The 21,791-nt window shown below is 45.3% G+C and overlaps 1 protein-coding gene across 1 annotated transcript in view; it reads right to left on the reverse strand.

Moving 5' to 3' along the window:
* The window catches only part of TM9SF3 (transmembrane 9 superfamily member 3), a 91,979-nt gene extending 75,208 nt beyond the window's left edge, over positions 1 to 16,771 (reverse strand). Inside the window, exons 1-2 of the mRNA XM_039480864.1 lie at positions 16,517 to 16,771; positions 463 to 658 (exon numbers count right to left, since the gene is read on the reverse strand). Coding sequence (XP_039336798.1) covers positions 463 to 658; positions 16,517 to 16,600 — 280 coding nt within the window. The 5' untranslated portion in view covers positions 16,601 to 16,771. The remainder of the gene's footprint in view (positions 1 to 462; positions 659 to 16,516) is intronic.
* Between the last annotated feature and the right edge of the window lie 5,020 nt (positions 16,772 to 21,791).

The following is a 21,791-nucleotide window of genomic DNA, read 5'->3' on the forward strand; positions in this document are numbered from 1 at the left end:
CAGAAAAGCAAAGAGAAGCCCCTCTAAGATCTACCTGTGCCAACATGTGGTATTGGGCAGTCATTTTATATGTACTCTGTTTATAAATTAAGAGCTGCACTCTTATATTCTGAAAACTTTTTAACCTTCAAAAATAAAAGCAATATACTCTACTTTCATACTGAGCATTCTTCGATTTTCTTCAACCCTGTCCACATTCAACATCTGAATGGTCATAATCAGTTACCACAAAAGTTTATTAGCTGCTGCAAGGAAATATCTTTAAGGGGTGAACGAGAGAGACAAAGAAATTCAGTGTGTTTAAGAGACCATTTGTAATAAAGGCCTCTGTTTTCATACAGAGTTGTGATCAACAATGAGAAATCTACTAGTCAAGGGAACTGAAGGTGTTTCTTACTCAGGAGTTTTTAATTCAGAGATTAAATGTAGGGGATTTTTTTTAATGTATCTTATAATGCTTACCTTTAAATTTAATGTCCAGACCACTAAATTCCAATTCAACTCCTTGAAGTGCTTCTCCTAGTGTTTCATGATAATGACTGATGCTTTTTTTTGATCCCACGCAGAAGGGAAGAGAGAAATATTTGTATGTCTCTTGGCGATTGTGGTACGGTCCTACTGTATTCATCCAAAGAACGACTTCTTCTTTATCTTGGTACTAAAAGAAAGCATATTGAAACATATGAGAAGTCTACCACAGTAAAATTAAGCACATCCATTCTTCATGTTATTTAGAGAGGCAGTTGTATATTTGGGGAGTTCAGAAAGGAGAGGTCCAAACACCATCTTCACTTTGAGTCAGACAACTAAAAGAGCATCACATAAGACAAATATTTGTTTGGTTGGTTTTTTTGTTTTGGTTTGGTTTTTTGGATTTTGTTTTGGGGGGGGGGGGGGATCTATGCCTGCTCCTCTTAGGCATTTAAACAAATATTTGGCATAAGGGTATGAGCATCAGTGGCCCTTTACAGGTAACATTCCCAGAAATTGAAAGCATAGAAACTTACAAAAAGCATTAAAGAGAAACTCCTTTATCTTTTTTATCTGCAACGGTATAAATTTGCCAAAGACTGCATACAGGATGCATAAATTGTACCTTAGTGGAACACAAGTACCCTCCATCTTAATAACTAGAAGTAGCAATAAGGGTAGCCCTCTCAACAGGGTTTTGCCCTAGACTTCTCTGTAAAAACAATTAAAACCTTATCTCTCTTGTAGCTACCTCTGGCCAGTAAATGTAGTACCCCAGCCAGTAGCTGTCTAAAGTTTTTTCAAGTTCTATCATAATAACTCCAACACTCTTAATATATGCACTCCTCAGATAAATGTCTTCATTAATGCTCAGATGTTGGGACGGACTCACAAAAATAAGAACCAAAGTGTTTAAGTTATCATGCGTGGTACACTTTGTAAAATGCTAATCTTGACTAGTTTTTTTTTTTTAATTGTGCTTTTAACAGTATTTACAGGACTAAACAGTTTACCTCTAGCCTTTCCTCCACACTTCAATATATTGGTGACTATACCATCAATTCACCAAACCACATGGATCTGGATTTCAAGCCGGGAATAGGTGCATATAATTGTATTTAGACATGGCAAATCCGATTTTCAATCCTATTTTAGAGCTAAAATTCAGGCCCCATAAATATGCAAGAATGAAGTGTTCTCGTAAGGCTGAGATATGCACAAATGGAATAAGTATCTATGTTACTTTGAGTGGAAAGGGGAATCAAATGTCAATTAGGCATAAGTATTTTTTATTGTGCAGTCAAAGTAACTGGTAGATAAGAGTTAGACATTTTTCATTTCAACAAATGAACAAAAGTCCTTAAACACAATTATATGAATAGTTGCCATACAGCTAGTTGCCATACAGCTAGTTGGGCCTAAAAATAATTAGCTACAAACCCACATGTAGAGTGCTTGAGTCATGAGTGCTTAAAAATGTTTTATTCTGATTTATGCATTTAAATCACCGTGTTTTGAGAAAAAGATTTAATCCTTTCATTCCATCATGTCACTTTATTAACAAATCAAAGCTGCTTATAATGGAAAGCCTTGTACTCTTTTGTATTACAATCTGCAGCAATCAATGATAAATATTTGGTCAGTTTCACTACTGCATGTCCAGCAATAATATTAACCAGCTATTTGTCAGTTTCACTTTACTTGGGAAAGTAGCAGAGGTACAGGAGATTTTAGGGATGGGGAAGAAGAAATGAGAAGGGAGCAAAGAAAAACCATACAACATGTCAGAGAAAGCCAGAAGAGGTTCCCTTCTCTCTACCACCAAATTGAAAGGTTATACCGGTGCAGCACAACAATCCATCCTTGCAGAAAGCTGAGGGAAGGTGGGAAGTATAGCACTCAACAACTGAAGTGAGCATTAGGCTCCTTACCAACATTCCTGATTCTGCTGGCAGACTGGGGGCTATAGCCCATCTTTCTCTACTTTTTGTAATGCCTGACTTGACTTTTGTACCTTCCTCCCCCGAATGTTTTTTGAGTAAATGTTCCAGTATTCAAGTGTTACCTGTCAAGATCCAAATTTCTCTCAAGTACTGTTTCTCTCATGCAACAGCTGATGACATGCTGACTTGTAAACAGGGCTGTAATCTTTTTCAGTAGTGGATTGTGTTAATTTTCTTAAACTTCTGAACCCTTGTCTTCCACAGAGAGTGGAGAGGAAAAAAAAAATGAACTCCCATTTTAATAATGTACTTATTTGCAGGCAGTCTGTTACTGAATGGTGACCTCTAGATTTTTTGGGAAGCATTCCAATGAATTAAATCAATCGTATACTATAAGTAAGTATTAAAACAAGACATCAAAGTTCTGTTTTCTTGTTCAAATATAAACACATTAATTAAAAAAAACAGACTGACAAGCCTGGGAGTGAATTCCTCCATTTATCTTCAAATAGATTGTAGATTAATTATGTAACTAGGCGGTCAACTTTTTGGGGCAGGGACTCTGTGTTCATACATGCTCAGCATATTGAGACCCTTATCTCAACAGGGGCTTCCAGATGCTACTGTAATACAAATATAGAAAACATACAAACATGGGTAGTAACAGGAGGCTGTTTTCCTCACACAACCCAGAATGTTATCATTTCGCTCTGGGGGGAGAGGACCCAATTAAGCATGAAAAGGAGTTCACTCAATCCCTTGCCTCTCATCTGAGAGGGACACGGGAGTTATGGTGGTTGTGTGATGTAGACCATTTAGCGGGACATTGTGAAATGAATCATCAGTTTCAGTTTTAGGCCAATGAATAAGCAAATTAAAGACAAAGACTCCCACCTGCCTCTCACAAAGAGGTGAGATAAAGATGGGAGTATCAGATTCCACCAAGTTTCCTGGTCACTCATTACTTTATTTAAGGCAGATGTGTATTTATTGGTAATAGTATTTGCTACTAGCACTCCTTCCACCTTGCTATCAAAAAACTAGTTTTGATCAGTACTTTCATCTAGCAGGAACCAAAGATGCAAAAATAATCTCCACCAAAACACAATGACACATACATCTCTTCCTTATCATTCAAAAAGCTTCCTAAGTAGAAAGCCATAATATCCTATCCCACAACATTTAATTAAGCCTTGAGTCTTTGAAGAGTAAAATGAGCAGAAGAGAACTTAAATCATTCCAGTAAGATGTTTATCACACTTCCTCACTATACTAGCAACAAACCCTAAACACAGGAAGCACTCAAACCAATACCTGGCCAAATCATAAACATCCCTGAAGACAGGAGCAGCTCTTGTCTAAGAGAAGAGCATAATTCTCTTGCATCTTGGACTGTAAACCCTCTGGGGGAGAGATCACACCTTGCCTATAAAGCACCATTTATTTATGCAGTGCCATAAACGTATCAGTGTAGCAATCTTACAAATAACAGTTGCCATTCTCCAAACAGCATGAAGTGTGACTTGCCAAGAAGCCAAGACAACTACAAGTACAAGACAACTGTTACCTCCTTAATTAAGCAAACAACAGAAGTATTAGAGAATTTAGGAGCCTGGAAACAGACAGATTGATTTTTTGAAGTAGGAAGAACTACCACTTGTTATACAAAAAAATATATAAAGCTATATACAAAAACAGTGTATCTAAAAGTGTCTTTTACTATTATTAGCTTCATCCTTGCAATACATCCCTACAATGAATTGTATGGTATGTTCAACTTAGATTGTAAGTTGATGGAGAGACCTCTTGTTTTGCTTGTGAATAATTATACTACTATTTCTTCCAACCCAAAAAAACCCACTGAAATAAAATATACTACATAATTATTCTTCAAACCTAAGAATCACACGAAAAGGAAGTCTTCCCAGTTCTGCAGACAAAGACAATAATTGAGCCTCCAGTCTACTAAGAGTGGTAGGCCTGACTCATTAAATGTATCCAGTTAGTATCTAAGGACATAAATCAACTTATTTGTCTTTTTAGCACTGACACTGTTATGATCAAACAAACCATCAGAATCTGCAAAAAACCTCAGTGGATGTTGAGCTGTCTGGACAAATGCAGATCTTCTGACAAAGCTCTGAATTTGACTCCATCTGCTGTTGATCCCACCCATTAGCCACACCCCTCTTTCCAATCATTCTACCCATAGGTTTTTAGACAGTCCTAATTTTCTTGTTGTTCCCTAATACGCATAAGAACTGTGGATGTTATCACTTCCCTATTAATAGTTAAAGTTATATTCAGAATGAAATTAGAGCCTAATATTTTAGGCTCTATACATAATATGTTCATGTGAGTATTCTGGAGTGACAAGTCCAACCATTAAAAAAACCCAAAATCTAAAGAGTTGGTCTTTTCCTTAAAAAAAGGTTTTAACAAACCTGGACAAAAGCCATCAATTCCTATGGCGATGCAGAAGTAATGCTAGTTGTGTATCAGTTACTGCACTGTAATAAGTTACTAAGGGATGCTGCTGAAGCAAAGTGTACCTGCAAAATTTTAAAGGCACCTAAGATTTGTTTCTAGAGAAACAGATTATTATGGTGAAGAAGTAGAAACATTGTGTTAAGTTTTATTAAAAGCATCTACATATTTCAAAAACAACAAACCAAAATTTGAATAGATCAATTGCCACTAAGTTCCCAAACTACTATAATAAAATCCATGGTCACACACTGTGAAGACACAGTGGCTGACAGGCAGCACCTTGTACTGATAAAGTTTATTTCCTACACAGAAGCATGAGTATCTGATGAGTATCTGAACACTATATGGAAGCAGGCTGCTCTTAAGTCAAAAGTCCTGAAAGATTAGTGATGGAGGCCAAAAACAGTATATGGAATTTGAAAGTCCTGATGCATTGTTTAACTTTCTTTGATCTATACAATGGAAGAAAGGCTATCCTTCAATATATAAAAGTGTCAGGAGTTAAAGTCATTTTTCCCTTCTTCTGACGTGGAATTTCTTCCATGCTCCCTTCCTCAAGAAAATCCCCCCTCAGCAGTGGATCACTAGGGTCTCTTAGAAGGGATAGGGAAGGAGAGTTTGGCAGCACTATAAATTGGAATTGAATGGTATCACCTAAGACCCACCAATCTGTTAGCCATGGCATGCCCATGGGAACCCCCAAATGGAGGGAAAAGCACACAAGCTGAAGACTGAGGGGTCTTAAGGTGTAGCACAACAAAGTGTGCTTCAATAATCTAGTCAAAGTAACAAAAGCTACCATTAATTGTGTTTGGATCCTTGTCTGAAAGAAAGGCTTTTAGCCGTCTTGCAAAGTCCAGAGGAAAAACACACTCAGGTAATGCTCACTGAACATCAAGGAGCATATGAGAATCCAACATGACACTCATTTGCCCTTCCCACCTACGTACCAGGCTACAAACCTAAGTAACAAGTGGCAGGCACTCCCTCAGTTTGGAGAAATGATTTCAGGCACTAGGTAAGTCATTCAGCCACATCATACAGGTCTGTGAGACTGAGTTTTAAATCAATGTCGTTAAAGAAGTCATTAAGCCTACATCTTCTCACAAACCTTTCTAATTAGCCACACACTCTGAGCAGATGAGACAAAACAGAGTCCTGAATGAGAGAATCTATTGGAAAAGTGCTCAGTCACTCAGTTCTATCCTTTATGATCTTCGAAAGCAAGACAGCAAATCAAAGTCCCTTTTAATTCGGCTAGGGTATCGAAAGCAGCATTTCATTGAATAAGGCATGCCATGGGGGAGCCAGATGGTCTTTTCTTAAAATCACTTGTACTGTAAGATTATGTAACTGGATGTGATAGTTTCCCTCTCCTGCTATTCAAACAGCAATTTCCTCTTTAGCTACAGAAGATTTAATGACAACTGGATTTAGGCATTTGGAGAAGAAAAAAAAAAATGAAGACTGCAGCAGGAGCTCCCTATGAGGACAAACAGAATAGTCAGTGAAAAGTTAGCAGTGATCAGGTAAAGTGTGTGGGAACAACAGTGTCAATGTCTAACTCAACAATCAGATAAGTCAACAAAACTAGTAGAAAGTAAGAGCAGATAAACAGACGTTTATCTAAAGAGAGCTTCTGGTTCTCACAGCACGTAAGATGGTAAGGGTTTTGATACACTACCTGATCTGTCTTGTTTAAATATATGAAATAAACATTTTTACAAAGGAATACATTTCTGCCTCAGCTAGAAATTAATTCTAATGAGTCTTGTGGGTGACACAAGTAATGCAGTAATTGTGCAAAGTGGTGAAACAAGTCAGTGGTCAGTCATGATTATCAGAGCAGGGGACATGAGGTGATGACTTAAATTTAAAATCTGTAGTTACGGTAACTCCTTGCTTAACGTTGTAGTTATGCTCCTGAAAAATGCTACTTTAAGTGAAACTATGTTAAGCAAATCCAATTTCCCCATAAGAATTAATGTAAATGGGGGGATTAGGTTCCAGGGAAAAAAAATTTCGCCAGACAATAGATAGATTAGATATACACAGTATAAGTTTTAAACAAACAATTTAATACTGTACACAGCAATGATGCTTGTGAAGTTTGGTTGAGGGAAAGTCAGAGGGTGGGATATTTCCCAGGGAATGCCTTACTGCTAAATGATAAACTTAGCTGAGCTCTCAAGGGTTAACACGTTGTTAATGTAGCCTCACACTCTACAAGGCAGCACAAATGGAGGGAGGAGGGACACCATGGCAGAGAGACAGAGACACACACACACAGTGTGTGAGAGAAAGATGCGCATTGCGCCTTTAAGTATGATGACCCCCACTCTAAGTACACTGCCTTTTAAAGTAGATCAGCAAGCTGAGACAGCTGCTGCTGCCAGCAAGCTCCCTCCATCCTGAGCCCTGTCATGTCCTCCCCGCCACCACACTCTATGGAAATGGGGTAAAGTAGCAGGGGGGGCAGGAGAAGGGGGAAGGGGGACACCTTAACATTAGCACCCCTCTTCTCCCCCACCCCTTTGCATAGCAAGCAGGAGGCTCCCGGGAGCAGCTCCAAGGCAGAGGACAGGAGCAGCACACAGCAGTGGGAGGGAGGGACAGCTGACCTGCGCGGCAATTGATAGCCTGCTGGGCGCCTGCCCCACAGGGAACTTAGGGCAGCGGGGAGCTGATGGGGGGCTGACGGTCCACCCTGGTTCCAAGCCCCCACCACTAGCTCCAATGGGTTGCTCTTTCTGCAAGCAGTGGACAAAGCAGGCAGCTGCCAAACAACGTTATAAGGGAGCACCGTGCAACTTTAAACAAGCATATTCTCCATTTGATCAGCAACGTAACAATGAAACAATGTTAACCGGGATGACTGTAAGGCCTGGTCTACACTAGGACTTTAATTCAAATTTATCAGCGTTAATTCGAACTAACCGCTCAACCGTCCACACCAGGAAGCCATTTAATTCGAACTAGAGGGCTCTTTAGTTTGAATTTGGTACTCCACCCCGGCAGGTGGAGTAACGCTAAATTCGCACTTGCTAGCTCGAATTAGGCTTGGTGTGGATGCTAATCGAACTTAGCAGCTCCGGGAGCTATCCCACAGTTCACCACTCTGTTGACGCTCTGGACAGCAGTCCGAGCTTGGATTCTCTGGCCAGCCACACAGGAAATGACCCGCGAAAATTTGAATTCATTTTCCTGTCTGGGCGGTTTGAATCTGACGTTCTGGTTGCACATCGGGGCGAGCTCCGCAGCACCTGCAACGATGCAGAGCTCTCCAGCAGAGGAGTCCGGGCAATCCCAGACTAGAAAGAGGTCCCCAGCATGGACTGACCGGGAAGTCCAGGATCTGATCGCTGTGTGGGGCGAGGAGCCTGTTCTCTCGGAGCTGCGCTCCAACAAGCGGAACGCGAAGACCTTCGAGAAGGTCTCTAAAGCCATGAAAGACAAAGGATACAGCCGGGATGCGATGCAGTGCCGCGTGAAAGTGAAGGACCTAAGACAAGGGTATCAAAAAGTCAGAGCGGCAAACGGACGCTCCGGAGCCCAGCCCCAGACATGCCGCTTCTACGAGGCACTGCATGCCATTCTAGGTGGGTCTGCCACCAGTGCCCCACCAGTGACGGTGGACTCCGAGGACGGAATAGTGTACCGGGACAGTTCCCCCTCCCTGTTCGCCGATGGGGAAGATGAGGAAGGGTCTTTAGAGGACGGCGCAGGCGACATCGAACCCACTCCCGCTTTCCCTGACAGCCAGGATCTCTTCATCACCCTCACAGAGATCCCCTACCAACCGTCCCCGCCCGTTAACCCGGACTCGGAATCAGGGGAAGGATCAGGCGGTAAGTGCTACAAACAGGGAAACATTTATTTTTTTAAGAAACAGGGATATATATAAAAAATAGAAATACTATATAAACATTTTTAAATATGAAACTATACAAACAGCAGGTCTACACATACAGCAATGGAGCAATAGTCCTCTGGGGACAGTTCAAAAAAGCTCTCAGAGAGCAGCTGGAAAAGCCTCAGCAAGAGGTTTCTTGGGAGAGGTGCTTTATTGGGTGCTCCGTTGAAGCACACTCTTCCGCGCCAGGCCATCCTCAGGTACAGGGGGACCATCGCCTCTACGAGCATGGCAGCGTATGGTCCTGGTCTGTGCAGGGCTTCTGTTAGCATCCGCTCTCTCTGTGTGCGCCTGACACGCCTCAGGGTGATGTCGTTGTGGAAGTGCTGCATCTAATTAGTGGAATTAGTGTACTGTTACTATTGTGCATGGTAGACTTTTACTTTGCATAAGAATAACCCTCGCTTAACAGAGTTTTACTTTGCATAAGAATGACCCTCGCTTAACAGAGTTTTACTTTGCATAAGAATGACCCTCGCTTAACAGCCACGTGTTGCAGGCCACAGAGGAAAAGCATACAGGGGTCTTTCCCGTTCACTGGCGGGAGGTGCCGCATAACGCTCATCTTTTCTGCTTTGCACATTGCCTCCAGCAGGAGAGCACAGCTAAGCACTAACTGATAAGCACTCTGTACTGTAAGGCTTACCAGGACTTTGTGCAAGAGGGATGCAGCTGTCTCTCCTCGCATGCGCTATCCAGTGCAATCGCGCCGCCAATGAGAGCGTATTCCGAAATCTCGGACTAGTTCCGAGATCTCCTGAGACTTGGTTCCCTGTTTGGTCTTCTTAACTGAATCTGACTAGACTGTGTTTACTGTTGGCAAACATGTATTTGTTCAAGGAAATCACCTACTTTTTCGCATCACACAGCTTCGGCTCCTTCCCGGACTGCCCTGCCATCCCCCTCGCAGAGGCTGGCTCAGATTAGATGCCGAAAGAAAAAGACAAGGGACGACATGTTCCAGGAACTGATGGCCAGCTCCAGAGCGGAGGCGGCAGAGCAGAGACAGTCGAGGGAGAGCCTGTGTCAGCAGCATCGCACACACCTGGAACGGGAGGATAGGTGGCGGCAGGAAGACCAGCAGGCGACTCAAACGCTGCTTGGTCTAATGAGGGAGCAAACGGAGACGCTCCGGCGCCTTGTAGATGTTCTGCAAGACCGCAGTCAGGAGGAGAGAGCCCCCCTGCAGTGCATCTGCAACCGCCCTCCAACGCCAAGAAGTCCTGTCCCCCCCTCACCCAAAGTGACAAGACGGAGGGGCGGTAGGGGCCGTGAGAACTGTCCCTGCACCGCAGCACACCGATAATGTTCGAGACAACTGTCGCGCTGTAAATTTGTACAAGCTCTTTCCTTACAGCATCAACCAGTCCCAACTCCAAGTTCAAACCCCGCACTGTGTACTACATTATTAAAGGCGGTTTGGTGTTACTGACTGTTTCACACGCGTTTCTGGTGTCAGAAGACTTTCTGTTGTTCTGTGTGTGTGTGGGGGGGGAATTGTAATGTCAGTGCATAGCCCACAGTGCCATGCTACAGACTTGGCTGCAGGGTCAACTGCAGGGCACACACAGACTGCAGTCACTAGGCACCAGGGACAGTCTGTGTGGTGTATGCTGCCCCGGGTCTTTCCTTGATGTGTATGCTTGTGCAGGGTCCTGGTGCCTGACATCCCCGAATGTAAAGACAGGCTTCCCTTCACATGCACTTGGACCGTAGTCACGATCCTCCCCGGTGCCCTGAGCCCCAAAAAGAGACCTCATCCAGGGGCAGATACTCACCCTTCCCCCACACCCCTCACCCCTTCCAACGCCCCAACCCACAGCCGTCATGTTAACCCCTATCCAAAGACGGCACCCCTCGCCCCTTCCTGCAAACCCACCCATCAGTGCACACCTTAACCAGCACAGAATGCTTCCATGTTTCAACGAAGAAACAGAAATGCAAAGTCAATGAAAGATTTATTATTAATTACTAAAACATGTCCTTAGTTTTAAAACGTCCTTGGGAAGTGGGGGAAACTTGGTTTATGATCAGGCTCTCTTAAAATCAAGTGGACAGTCACAGGTTACCCTGCTCTGCGAGGAAACTCGCTTTCAAAGCCTCCCTGATGCATATCGCTTCCCGCTGGGATATTCTCTCAGCACGGGTGTCTGGCTGATCGTAAACAGCAGCCAGGCGATTTGCCTCAACCTCCCAAGCAGCCAAAAAGGTCTCGCCCTTGCTCTCACAGAGATTGTAGAGCACACAGCAAGCAGCAATAACTACGGGGATATTCTTTTCGCTGATGTCCGAGTGAGTCAGTAAGGTCCGCCATCTCCCCTTGAGACGTCCGAAAGCACACTCCACCACCATTCTGCACTTGCTCAGCCGGTAGTTGAAGAGTTCCTTTTCACTGTCCAAGGCGCCTGTATAGGGCTTCATGAGCCAGGGCATTAGCGGGTAGGCCGGGTCCCCGAGGATCACTGTAGGCATCTGCACATCCCCAACCGTTATTTTGTGGTCCGGGAAGAAAGTGCCTGCCTGGAGGCATCTAAACAAACCAGAGTTCCTGAACACACGTGCGTCATGAACCTTGCCCGCCCACCCGACGTTGATGTTGGTAAAACGTCCCCTATGGTCCACCACAGCTTGCAGCACCATTGAAAAGTAGCCCTTTCGGTTAATGTACTCGCTGGCCTGGTGGGCTGGTGCCAGGATAGGGATGTGAGTCCCATCTATAGCCCCACCGCAGTTTGGGAATCCCATCGCGGCGAAGCCATCTATGATGACCTGGACATTTCCGACAGTCACTACCTTTGAGAGCAGTTGCTCAACGATTGCGTGGGCTACTTGAATGACAGCAATCCCCACGGTAGATTTGCCCATGCCAAAGTGGTTCGCTACTGACCGGTAGCTGTCTGGCGTGGCAAGTTTCCAGAGGGCTATGGCCACTCGCTTCTGCACAGTCAGGGCTGCTCGCATCCTTGTGTCCTGGCGCTTCAGGGCAGGGGACAGCAAGTCACACAGTTCAAGGAAAGTGCCCTTACGCATCCTGAAGTTTCGCAGCCACTCTGTGTCATCCCAGACCTGCAGCACTATGCGGTCCCACCAGTCTGTGCTTGTTTCCCGGGCCCAGAATCGCCGTTCCACACCATGAACTTGACCCATTGCCACCATGATCTCCACTGCCCGGCGTACCCTGCTTTCTGAGAGGTCTGCGCCACTCTCCTCACCGTGCTGCCGGAGCCTCCTCGCCCGGTTTCTCAGCATCTGACTGTGGAAGAGGTGGACGATAACGTGCGAGGAGTTGACAATGGCCATAAGTGCAGCGATGATCGCAGCGGGCTCCATGCTTGCAGTGCTGTGGCGTCCGCGCTGTAACCGACCAGACAAGGGCGCGAACAGATTTCCCGCCGGCGCTTTCAAGGAAGACAGGGAGGGCGGGATTGACGGTTCAATGACGACACATTTTTCCCCCCAGCATGCATTGGGGGGAAATCCCACAATTCCAATGGGCAGCGGGGAGTGCGGGAACTGTGGGATAGCTTCCCACAGTGCACCGCTTCCAAAGTCGAAGCTGGCCCCGTGAATGTGGACTCAGAAGTTCGAATTTGTGTATTTAGTATGGATACACAAATTCGACTTATTAAGGTCGAATCCACAAATTCGACTTAAGTAGATTCGAAATAGTCCTGTAGTGTAGACAAGCCCTAAGTGAGGAGTTACTGTACTTTATTACCAAGATGCAGTTACTGTTCATAATAAAAACGTAAGCAAATGTACTGGTCTATTTAAATGCAATTTTAGATTTGTTTTGCTATGAAAACAAGCTTTAGCTAAGCTTCCAAGGCTCCTTCAAACCAACAAGAATTACTTATCTTGCAGCCACAAAGGACAATGCTATTCTAGAAATGCCTACATCATAATCTTTATCCCCTTTCTACCCCACCTTGCACAAAAAACATGTGTCCCTTAAAAAGGCCAGGAAGACAGCCTTACAGCTACAAGATGACAGCCACCTGTGTCCTAACAAGAATATAACAGTAGACAGATCTGTTAAATAGGTGCTGTTGAATGCAACATGAAGGTAGGAAAAAAGCCAACAAATAAGAAGTGTTGCATCTTCAGGAGTGGCATAATTGGCAATTTCCTGTTTTGTTGCTTCATAGTAGATGATACAGTGTACATGGTCCAAGGATCCTACTAAGATAAGAAATATGATGTGACTATTTCTAAAACTAGAATCAGCAAAGACTGAACAAGAAACATCTTGATGGTTCCACAATCCAGAATCCACTACTTCAGTTTAGAATATTACAGAAGGTTGCATAAATGTACAATTTTAAATACCCTATCACCAAACTCTTACACTAAGTTTAATTAGGTGTCACAAATTTAGTTTCACAGCATTTTCTGTACCAAGTTTGATATCCGTTCAGTAATTCTGGTAACTATGTTGAGAACATAATGATCTATTTTGACCACTAAACATGTAGTAACAGCCCAGAGAAGTACTACCATAAACACAAGCTGCCCCCTTATGCCTGTGCCATCTCTGACAAACTACAGCTTTAGAAACCTTTTTCATAATTGACTCAATATTAGTAAAATATAACCATGCTCTACCTAGCATGACTATCATGGGTAGGGGTATCTATGTGGCCACTTTTTAGCAGTTCTAAAACTTTTTCTGGATAGTCCTCCAGCAAGGCTGTACTGACTAGAGCTAGGACCACATTGCAACACCCACACTAACAATAAGACATTACCGAGATGCTACTGATTACGGCACACCACCAATCTAGTTTACAGCTATATTTGTAATATGGACTGGTGATTAGAAGTATTTCCATTAGTTAGCAACAATGCTTCAAGTGCCACTTTCAAGCCGGATGCAACAAACATAAAATAAACGGATGAAGTTGAAAATACTCTAAAAAGAAACACAGCAACAGCCAGACCATTCTTAGGCACATGGTATGTATGTTGCAAACCCATTTCTTTCCACAGAGCTCATTTCAAGTGGGACAAAGCTTAGAGCTCTCTTTAGGATCCTTTATAAGAGTGGCAAAATTAGCATGGTAACCCTCCTAAGGTTAGCATGCAGACTATTTAATCTATATGTTTCTGAAGTCCAAACAACAACTGATTAAAAGGGTGCAGGAGAAAGGTGTCTAGGATTTTTTTTTTAACTGAAAACATCTGTCTGATAGGTGTCAGTGCCACAGAGAGTTAGTGTTGGGCTACTGAAGTTTATCTGATGATAATTCAATAGGATAACAAGCATTTTAATCCAAGAACCAATCAAGATACTTCAAACGCACGCATCCCTGGACATGCTACATAAAATCATAGGACTGGAGAGGACCTCGCAAGGTCACCTAGTCCAGTCCCCTGCACTCATGGCAGGACTAAGTATTACCTAGATCAGCAGTTCTCAAACTTGGGTCGTCGCTTGTTCAGGGAAAGCCCCTGGCGGGCCGGGCCAGTTTGTTTACCTGCCATGTCCACAGGTTCGGCTAATCACGGCTCCCACTGGCCGCAGTTCGCCACTCCAGGCCAATGGGGGCTGAGGGAAGGATGGCCAGCACATCCCTTGGCCCGCGCCGCTTCCCACAAGCCCCCATTGGCCTGGAGCGGAAAACCGCAGCCAGTGGGAGCTGTGATCAGCCAAACCTGCGGACACGGCAGGTAAACAAACCGGCCCGGCCCGCCAGGGGCTCTCTCTGAACAAGCGATGGCCCAAGTTTGAGAACCACTGATCTAGACCATCCCTGACAGGTGTTTGTCTGACCTGCACTTAAAATCTCCAATGGTGGAGATTCCACAACTTCCCTAGGCAATTTCTTGCAGTGCTTAACCACCTTGACAGTTAGGAAGTTTTTCCTAATGTGTGTGAGGCTAATTTTCATTTTAGTAGTCAGATTTTTTTTTAAAAACATTTACAATTTAGTTGTATTTCATCACTTAGGCTGCTTTTTTAGACTTTGCACTTCATTCAGTCTGGACACCAGTGGTAGACAAACAGTACAAGAGGTCCTAGTGTGTGCAAAGAGCAGATGTATAAGTTAAGATTCTGTAAAGGAACATAAAGGAACAGATATACAATTAAATACTGAATTATTTTCCAGCAACTTCATCTGAACACAAGATATTTTTAAGCTACATTTGCCTTTAAACCATAAAGATTTTAATCTCTGAACTACATCCCAATTTCTCTTGATTTACTAATCTCACTCTTCACTAATACATTTAGATAATTAAATCTTGAAACTGACCACTTCAGGGCCATACTTGGCCAAAAAGGGGACAATGGCAAAGTTATTTCTAAATGATATTTTACTTATATGGCACATTCTGAATTTATGAAAATTGTATCTATTATAAAATCTTAGAATTGTAGGACTGTAAGAGACCTCAAGAGGTCATCTAGTCCAATCACCTGCACTCAAGGAAGGACTAAGTATTATCTAGACCATCCCTGACAAGTGTTTGGAGATTTTTAAGAGCAGATTAGGCAATGATGGAAATTCCACTACCTGCCTAGGCAATTTATTCCAGTGGTTAACTACCCTGACAGTTAGGAAGTTTTTCTTAATGTCCAACCTAAACTGCACATGCTGCAATTTAAGCCCACTATGCTTCTTGTCCTACCTCAGAGGTTAAGGACAACAATTTTTCTCCCTCCTCCTTGTAACAACCTTGTATGTATTTGAAAATTTATGTCCTCTCTCAGTCTTCTCTTCCCCAAACTAAACACGCCCAATTTTTTTCAATCTTCCCTGATAGGTCATGTTTTCTAGACATTTAGTTATTTTCATTGCTCTTCTATCACAGAAAAGTTATCAAAGCCACAGAATCAGAGCCAGCGTGTACCTGTATGGGGAGCAGTACCACAGGACCAGGAATGTGCACATGTGGAAGAAAAAGTGCAAGGAGTCAGAGAAACTGAGGAGCACGGATACTTAAGCAGAAGCTAGGTCTTCTTCCAGTCTATTTAGTCCCACTTAGCCCACACTCATCCCACCCCTGAGAAGGAGTCTGCCGTACAGAGTATGGCCAGCCACTGTGCACGGCACACCTGTGATTGGATTAGGTAGTGACTGACATGAGACTAGCTGTCATTCAGGCAGCATATTCCCCCCATCAGACAGCAGGATCACCAAACAGCCCACAACCTGAAGCAGCATTTTGGGGAGGAGGGGTGTGGCGAAGATTGGGACCAAGTATTATTAAGAGGAAAGAGTACTGACCTCTTCAGCAGCCCCCCCCCCCAACCCTACTGAATGGAACAGACCCTCCTTGCTGCAACCACACCCCCACTAGGGACCAGATATTACACTTCCCCTCCCCCACAAGGAAACAGTATTCAGAGCCCCTCCTCTACAAACACACGCACTCCACAGGGAGCAGGTGTACAGGCCCTCCCACCCACACTTCCGGGTGTGCAGGGCCCGATCTACACACTCACACACTCACTCCCCCACAGGTATTCACGCCCCCCCCACCACACACACATATACAGGGGATGGGTGTATGCCCCGCCCCACCCCACACAGGGTGGTGGTATTCAGGGCCCCGCCTCCATAAACACACACTCCGCCCCGGGGACGGCTGTGCCACCCCGTGCTGGACCCGCCGCGCCGGGCACCAGGGACCCGCCCGCAGAGGCGAGGCGAGGCGGGCGCGGCTGGCGGGCCAGGCCCAGCCGGCTCCTCACCGTGTGCTCGTGCTCGTCGGCCCGGGCCCGCAACAGCAGCAGCGCCGCGGACGCCGCGCACAGCAGCAGCCTGGGCAGCTCCATCCTCCCCGCCGGCCTCCTCCGCGTCACCACCGCAAGCACCAGGCTACCCCCGAGCCGCCCTCGCTCTGCCCAGCCCGGACCCGGACCCGGACCCGACCCAGGCGCTGCCGACGAGACGCTGCTTCCGCTGCCCCGGCCACGTCATCCGGCCGCACACCGGAAGCGCTGCGCCTACGGTGGCGAACGGGAGCCAAACGTCAGCGCGCGCGGCACCAGCGGCCTCCGCGGAACGCCCCCCGCGCGAGCCGCCTCCTCGCGGCGCCCGAGGCAGCGCGCTGTGGGCACGGAGGGCGGGGCTGCCTCCAGCCCGTTCGCGTGGGTGGAGCCAGTGGGGGAGGGGCGGCCCCAGCCTGTGCACAAGGGGAGCCATTGGGGATGACAAAGGGGGAGGTTGGCAGTGCCTCAGGTTACCCTATAAAGACAACAGGAGCAGCCGCTTTGACCTGGCCTGGGCAGCATCTGGCCAGCCAGGCCCAAACACTGGGATGGGGCTGCAGGTATAGGATAGGGGAGCAGCCTGCCTAGGGTGACCAGATGTCCCAATTTTATAGGGACAGTCCCGATTTTTGGGTCTTTTTCTTATATAGGCTCCTATTACCCCCCACCCCATCCCGATTTTTCACACTTGCTGTCTGGTCACAGCCTGCCAGGCATGGTGGCCCCACAGTTATGGGAGTGGTGCCCTTGGAGTAGTGTCCATCCCCACTCCCAGCCCAAGCAGTTCCTTGGGGATGGGTAAGCCTGCCAGCCACAGTCAGGGCTGGCGCCAGACCCCAGCGCGCCAAGCGCGCGCTTGGGGCGGCGTCCCAGCGGGAGGGCGGCAGGCGGCTCCGGCAGACCTCCCGCAGACGTGCCTGCGGAGGGGCCGCTGGTCCCGCGGCTCCAGTGGAGCATCCGCAAGCATGTCTGCGGGAAGTCCACCGGAGCCGTGGGACCGGCGACCGCTAGAGCACCCCCCGCAGCGTGCCGCCGTGCTTGGGGTGGCGGAAATCCTAGAGCCACCCCTGGCCACACTCTGGCTCTCACTAGCCTTGGTTACTACTGCAGGGTGACCCCAAAACACTCACAGACCCAGATTTCCCCCCCCCCAAAATTACTTTCTGTGCATTGGGTCAGAGCTGGCAATTTCATCAAATGTCCCCTTGTTCTTGTGTTGAGAGAAAGGAAGAACACCATTGTTTTATACTTTTATCAGGGCCCCTCTTATTCACCTTTCTAAGGTAATCAGTCAATCCCTTCAGTCTCCCCTCATGAGTGTTTTCCATGCCCCCTGTTATTCCCATTACCTTTCTCTGCACCCTCTCAAATTCTACATGATCATTTATGAGCTGGGGTGACCAGAACGGCACACATAGAGTTGAAGGTATACTATTGTTTTATGACCTTTTCCATAATATTTGCTATCTCATTCCTGTTGAATCCTAACATCTGGTGTGATGATTTTTTTTTTAACTGCAGCTGCACACTAAGCCAAAATCTTTGTTGAGCTGTCAGTAATGACAACACAATCACTTCATGTGATAAGATATGTGTAAACTATTTTTCCCTCTATTGTGCATAACTTTGCATTTATCAATTCTGAATTTCATTAGCCACCATGTTGCCCATGCATGTAGGTTGGTTACGTCCCTCTGAAATTCTTCAGTCTTCTGTGGACTTTCCTACCAGAAATTTGGGGGTTTTTTTTAAGCTTTTGGAGCTTATTAAAAATGATGGGAAAAGTCACAAAGAACTTTAGTGACTAGCAGGAATTAAGGTAGAATGTGTGTGGGCTAAGACAGTCCAGCTAAACAAAGTGCACTTTATAAACATAATTCTGCACTTTGATAACCCCAAAACATTATGTCAACTGTTCATTTCCTGTAAGTCTATCTAAGCCAAATCCTAAGGCAAATCTAAATATGGACAGGTGTGACAGTCTGTACCTCGGAGGAACACCCTGCACCCCCATGTTCATCCTTATCATATAATTGTGTGGAATCCAATGCAAAGTTTGTCATATCGGGTGTCTTTTGAAGGCTCATGATGCGCTGAGCATTGTTGTTATAGTAATGTTATAGGTTGTAATTTCATATACATAGTTATGAGGCTGAAAATTTGTCCTCATGGCTTAAAACAAGCCCAGGCAAAACTCTCCAGGAGCAGAGGGACAGTTCACACCTTATCAGGGCATGTATGGGACAAACCCAGCCCAGCCTGACAGGAACAAAAGACACTGGCCTAGGCAGCAACAAAGGATCTGTTGGACTCTCAAGTGAGTCACCCCACTTCCCTTGGTCAGTTTGGAACTATGATGAGGTAATGCTCCCCTGACTCTGAAGGGTGGGGGCAAAGCCAAGAGGGAAGAAAGAACAGGATAAAAAGGAAGACATTTGACATGCTCTCTATCTTCCACCTCCATCTATAGACACCACCCCTAGATGACCCAAGCAGTGATCAAAGGTGAGAGCCTGGCTGAAGGGCAACCAGCCAGCCTGTGGTGAGAAGCATATAAATTGTAAGGGCACTGAAAGTGTTAAGATCAGCTTAGAATGTGTTTTGCTTTTATTTCATTTGACCAAATCTGACTTCTTGTGCTTTGACTTATAATCACGTAAAATCTATCTTTTGTAGTTAATAAATTTGTTTGTTTATGCTACCTGAAGCAGTGTGTTTGCTTTGAAGTGTGTCAGAGACTCCTCTTGGGATAACAAGCCTGGTACATATAAATTTCTTTGTTAAATTGATGAACTCATAAGCTTGCAGCGTCCCGTGGGCATAACTGAACACTGCAAGCTGGAGGTTCCTAGGGTTGTGTCTGGACCATAGATATTGGCTAGTGTCATTCAGTTGCACAATCCAGGCAGCGGCTGGCTAAAAGTGCTCACTCGTAGCTGGGAGCAGCTTACATGCCAAAAGCTCTGCATGAACAGCCCAGGAGTAGGGGTTCTCACAGCAGAGCAGGGTAAGGCTGGCTCCCAAAGTCAAGGATTTGAGTAACCTAGCAGATCACCTGTCCAGATAACACCAGGGGAAGGTCACAACAGGACAGTAAGCAATCAGATTATAAATATTCCATTTCCTAGTCAAGGACCTTCTGTTAGGTTTCTGTGCAACACAGTAAAAAATAAAATAAAAAACACCCAAAGGCTATAGAGAACCCAGCTCATTACTCCCGATTCTTGTGCTGCAGTTACTGGATCAACATTCTCTGCACCTATTAGTGACTGAAGATCCTTTCCACTGCCAATTCAGTTCAGCTTGGAGATTGGAATCCATTGTGGAGTGTTTAATTCTGCACTAGCTGAAAGAAAACCCCAATTGGGGTTGCTAGGAGTACTTTCAAGCTGCTAACCAGGCATGCCCTTGTTCGCATCCAAACCACTCTCAGTGGAAAATTTATTTTGAAGTAGTTTAGGACCATGGCACAAGGGGAGGACAATATTAATTTCAAAGCTAAACACAAAAGCCAATATAGGACAGAGTTGGCACCCTACCAAAGCACAGATGCTTGGAGACATAAGATGCCCAGGAAGTCACTTTGTCAAACAAGGCAGGCATGTTTACACAAACAGGTGTGTGAAAAGTTCACACACAGAGCTATTAAAGGAGGGGTCCTGCTCCTGCTGCTTGTCCTAATCATGAGTACAAAGCCCTGCTCACACTGTGTATTGCTGAGGGTGGGGTATGGCAATACCCAATCCTCTCCCCATAATAACCTACAGAGACCCATTAAAGCCTTTTAAGCATAACATTCACTTGGGGGGGGAAGATGGAGACCTGTGGGGGCGTTCTTTCAGCACCTCCATTTGTTACCAACTAAGCATATGTTGTTAAGTGGCTGATAGACTATTCCAAAGTACTATTGTGACAGTAAAGCAATTTTGTTTTGTTAGCACACAAAACCGAAAATCTAGTAGTTAAAAATTACCACTTAAAGTGCTGCAAAGTGGTGGCCATAAGCACTGGCAACTAAACATGAACATTTTCTCTTTCAAGAAGAAAAACCTTAATTTCCAGGGATTACCTTCTACCATCACAGACTCAGTGCAGCTCAAGAGCGAGGGAACTGGGGGGTTCCAAAGAATGACAAAGCCAGGTATGCAAGATGCAGAAATCTGGTGCAAGCGTAACTGTGACTCCATCCTGTCTGCACACCATGTGCTCCTTCGGATGCAGTGTGCAAACAGCACTTTAACCTAATCACATTGAGACCCAGTTAAAGTATTTTGCCGACAACTCCACCTCCTTGATTGGTGGCGGGAGAACACACGTTGATCTTTGTTTCACCTTTTCCATCCAATACTCGCCAAACAGTAAGAGCCAGAACACAAACTATAATGTATCTCTCTTCCAAATTATCACTGAAACTCAGATGCAGGTGATAAAAACCTTCTGTACGTGGCCCAAATGCTTTGGTCTGGCTCTTCAGAGCTGGGGTGGAGTAGTGAGAGCCCTGACAGCTCATTAACATGTGCTCCAGAATCTAAGCTTCAATTTTTCAACAAGGGATGGATTCTGAGGCAAATTCCGCAGCCAAAATAGGGGCGTCCCCTTGAGGGAAGGGTTTGGCCCTGGGCTGCATTAGCAACACCAGTTCAACCTGTTCAAGGCAATCTGTTAAAGCCATTGTGTACATTTGAGGTGCTAAGTAATTTGGCAGTCTTAGATGGCAGAGTTCTGAAACAGTGGAGAGTGTTCCAGGGCATGACTGAAGGGCAGTATCAGCTGGGAGGGCGCAGCACTGAAATAGAAGGGTGTCATGAATGGAGGTTGAGATTGAGGTGCACATTAGAAAAGCTATCTGGAAGCCAGGACTTGAACAGGGGGGATGCAGGGTTCAGATGCTTTGGAAGAAACATGCATGTGTCCCTCCTGCTACTACACACTTTCATAAGCACTAAAAGCCACATCAGCCTTTACAGATACTGACAGGTATTCTACACCCAATATTTCTGGGAACATTTTAGAAAACCTAACGACAAGCCAACGTTTTCTTGCCATTGAAAAATACCATGGAAAAAGTTGCAGTATCACGTCAAATGTTTCTACAGTATTGGAGATGTGAACAGTAGTGCCGGATTAAGTATGAGAGAATCAAGTGAGCCTGACTCAGCAAAATTATATTCCAAGATAATGGAAATCCAGAAAATGCATCCGAAGAAGTGGGCTGCCCACGAAAGCTTATGCTCGAATAAATTTGTTAGTCTCT

This window comes from Mauremys reevesii, linkage group 7, assembly GCF_016161935.1.
Source record: "Mauremys reevesii isolate NIE-2019 linkage group 7, ASM1616193v1, whole genome shotgun sequence".
In the NCBI taxonomy this organism is placed as follows: Eukaryota; Metazoa; Chordata; order Testudines; family Geoemydidae; genus Mauremys; species Mauremys reevesii.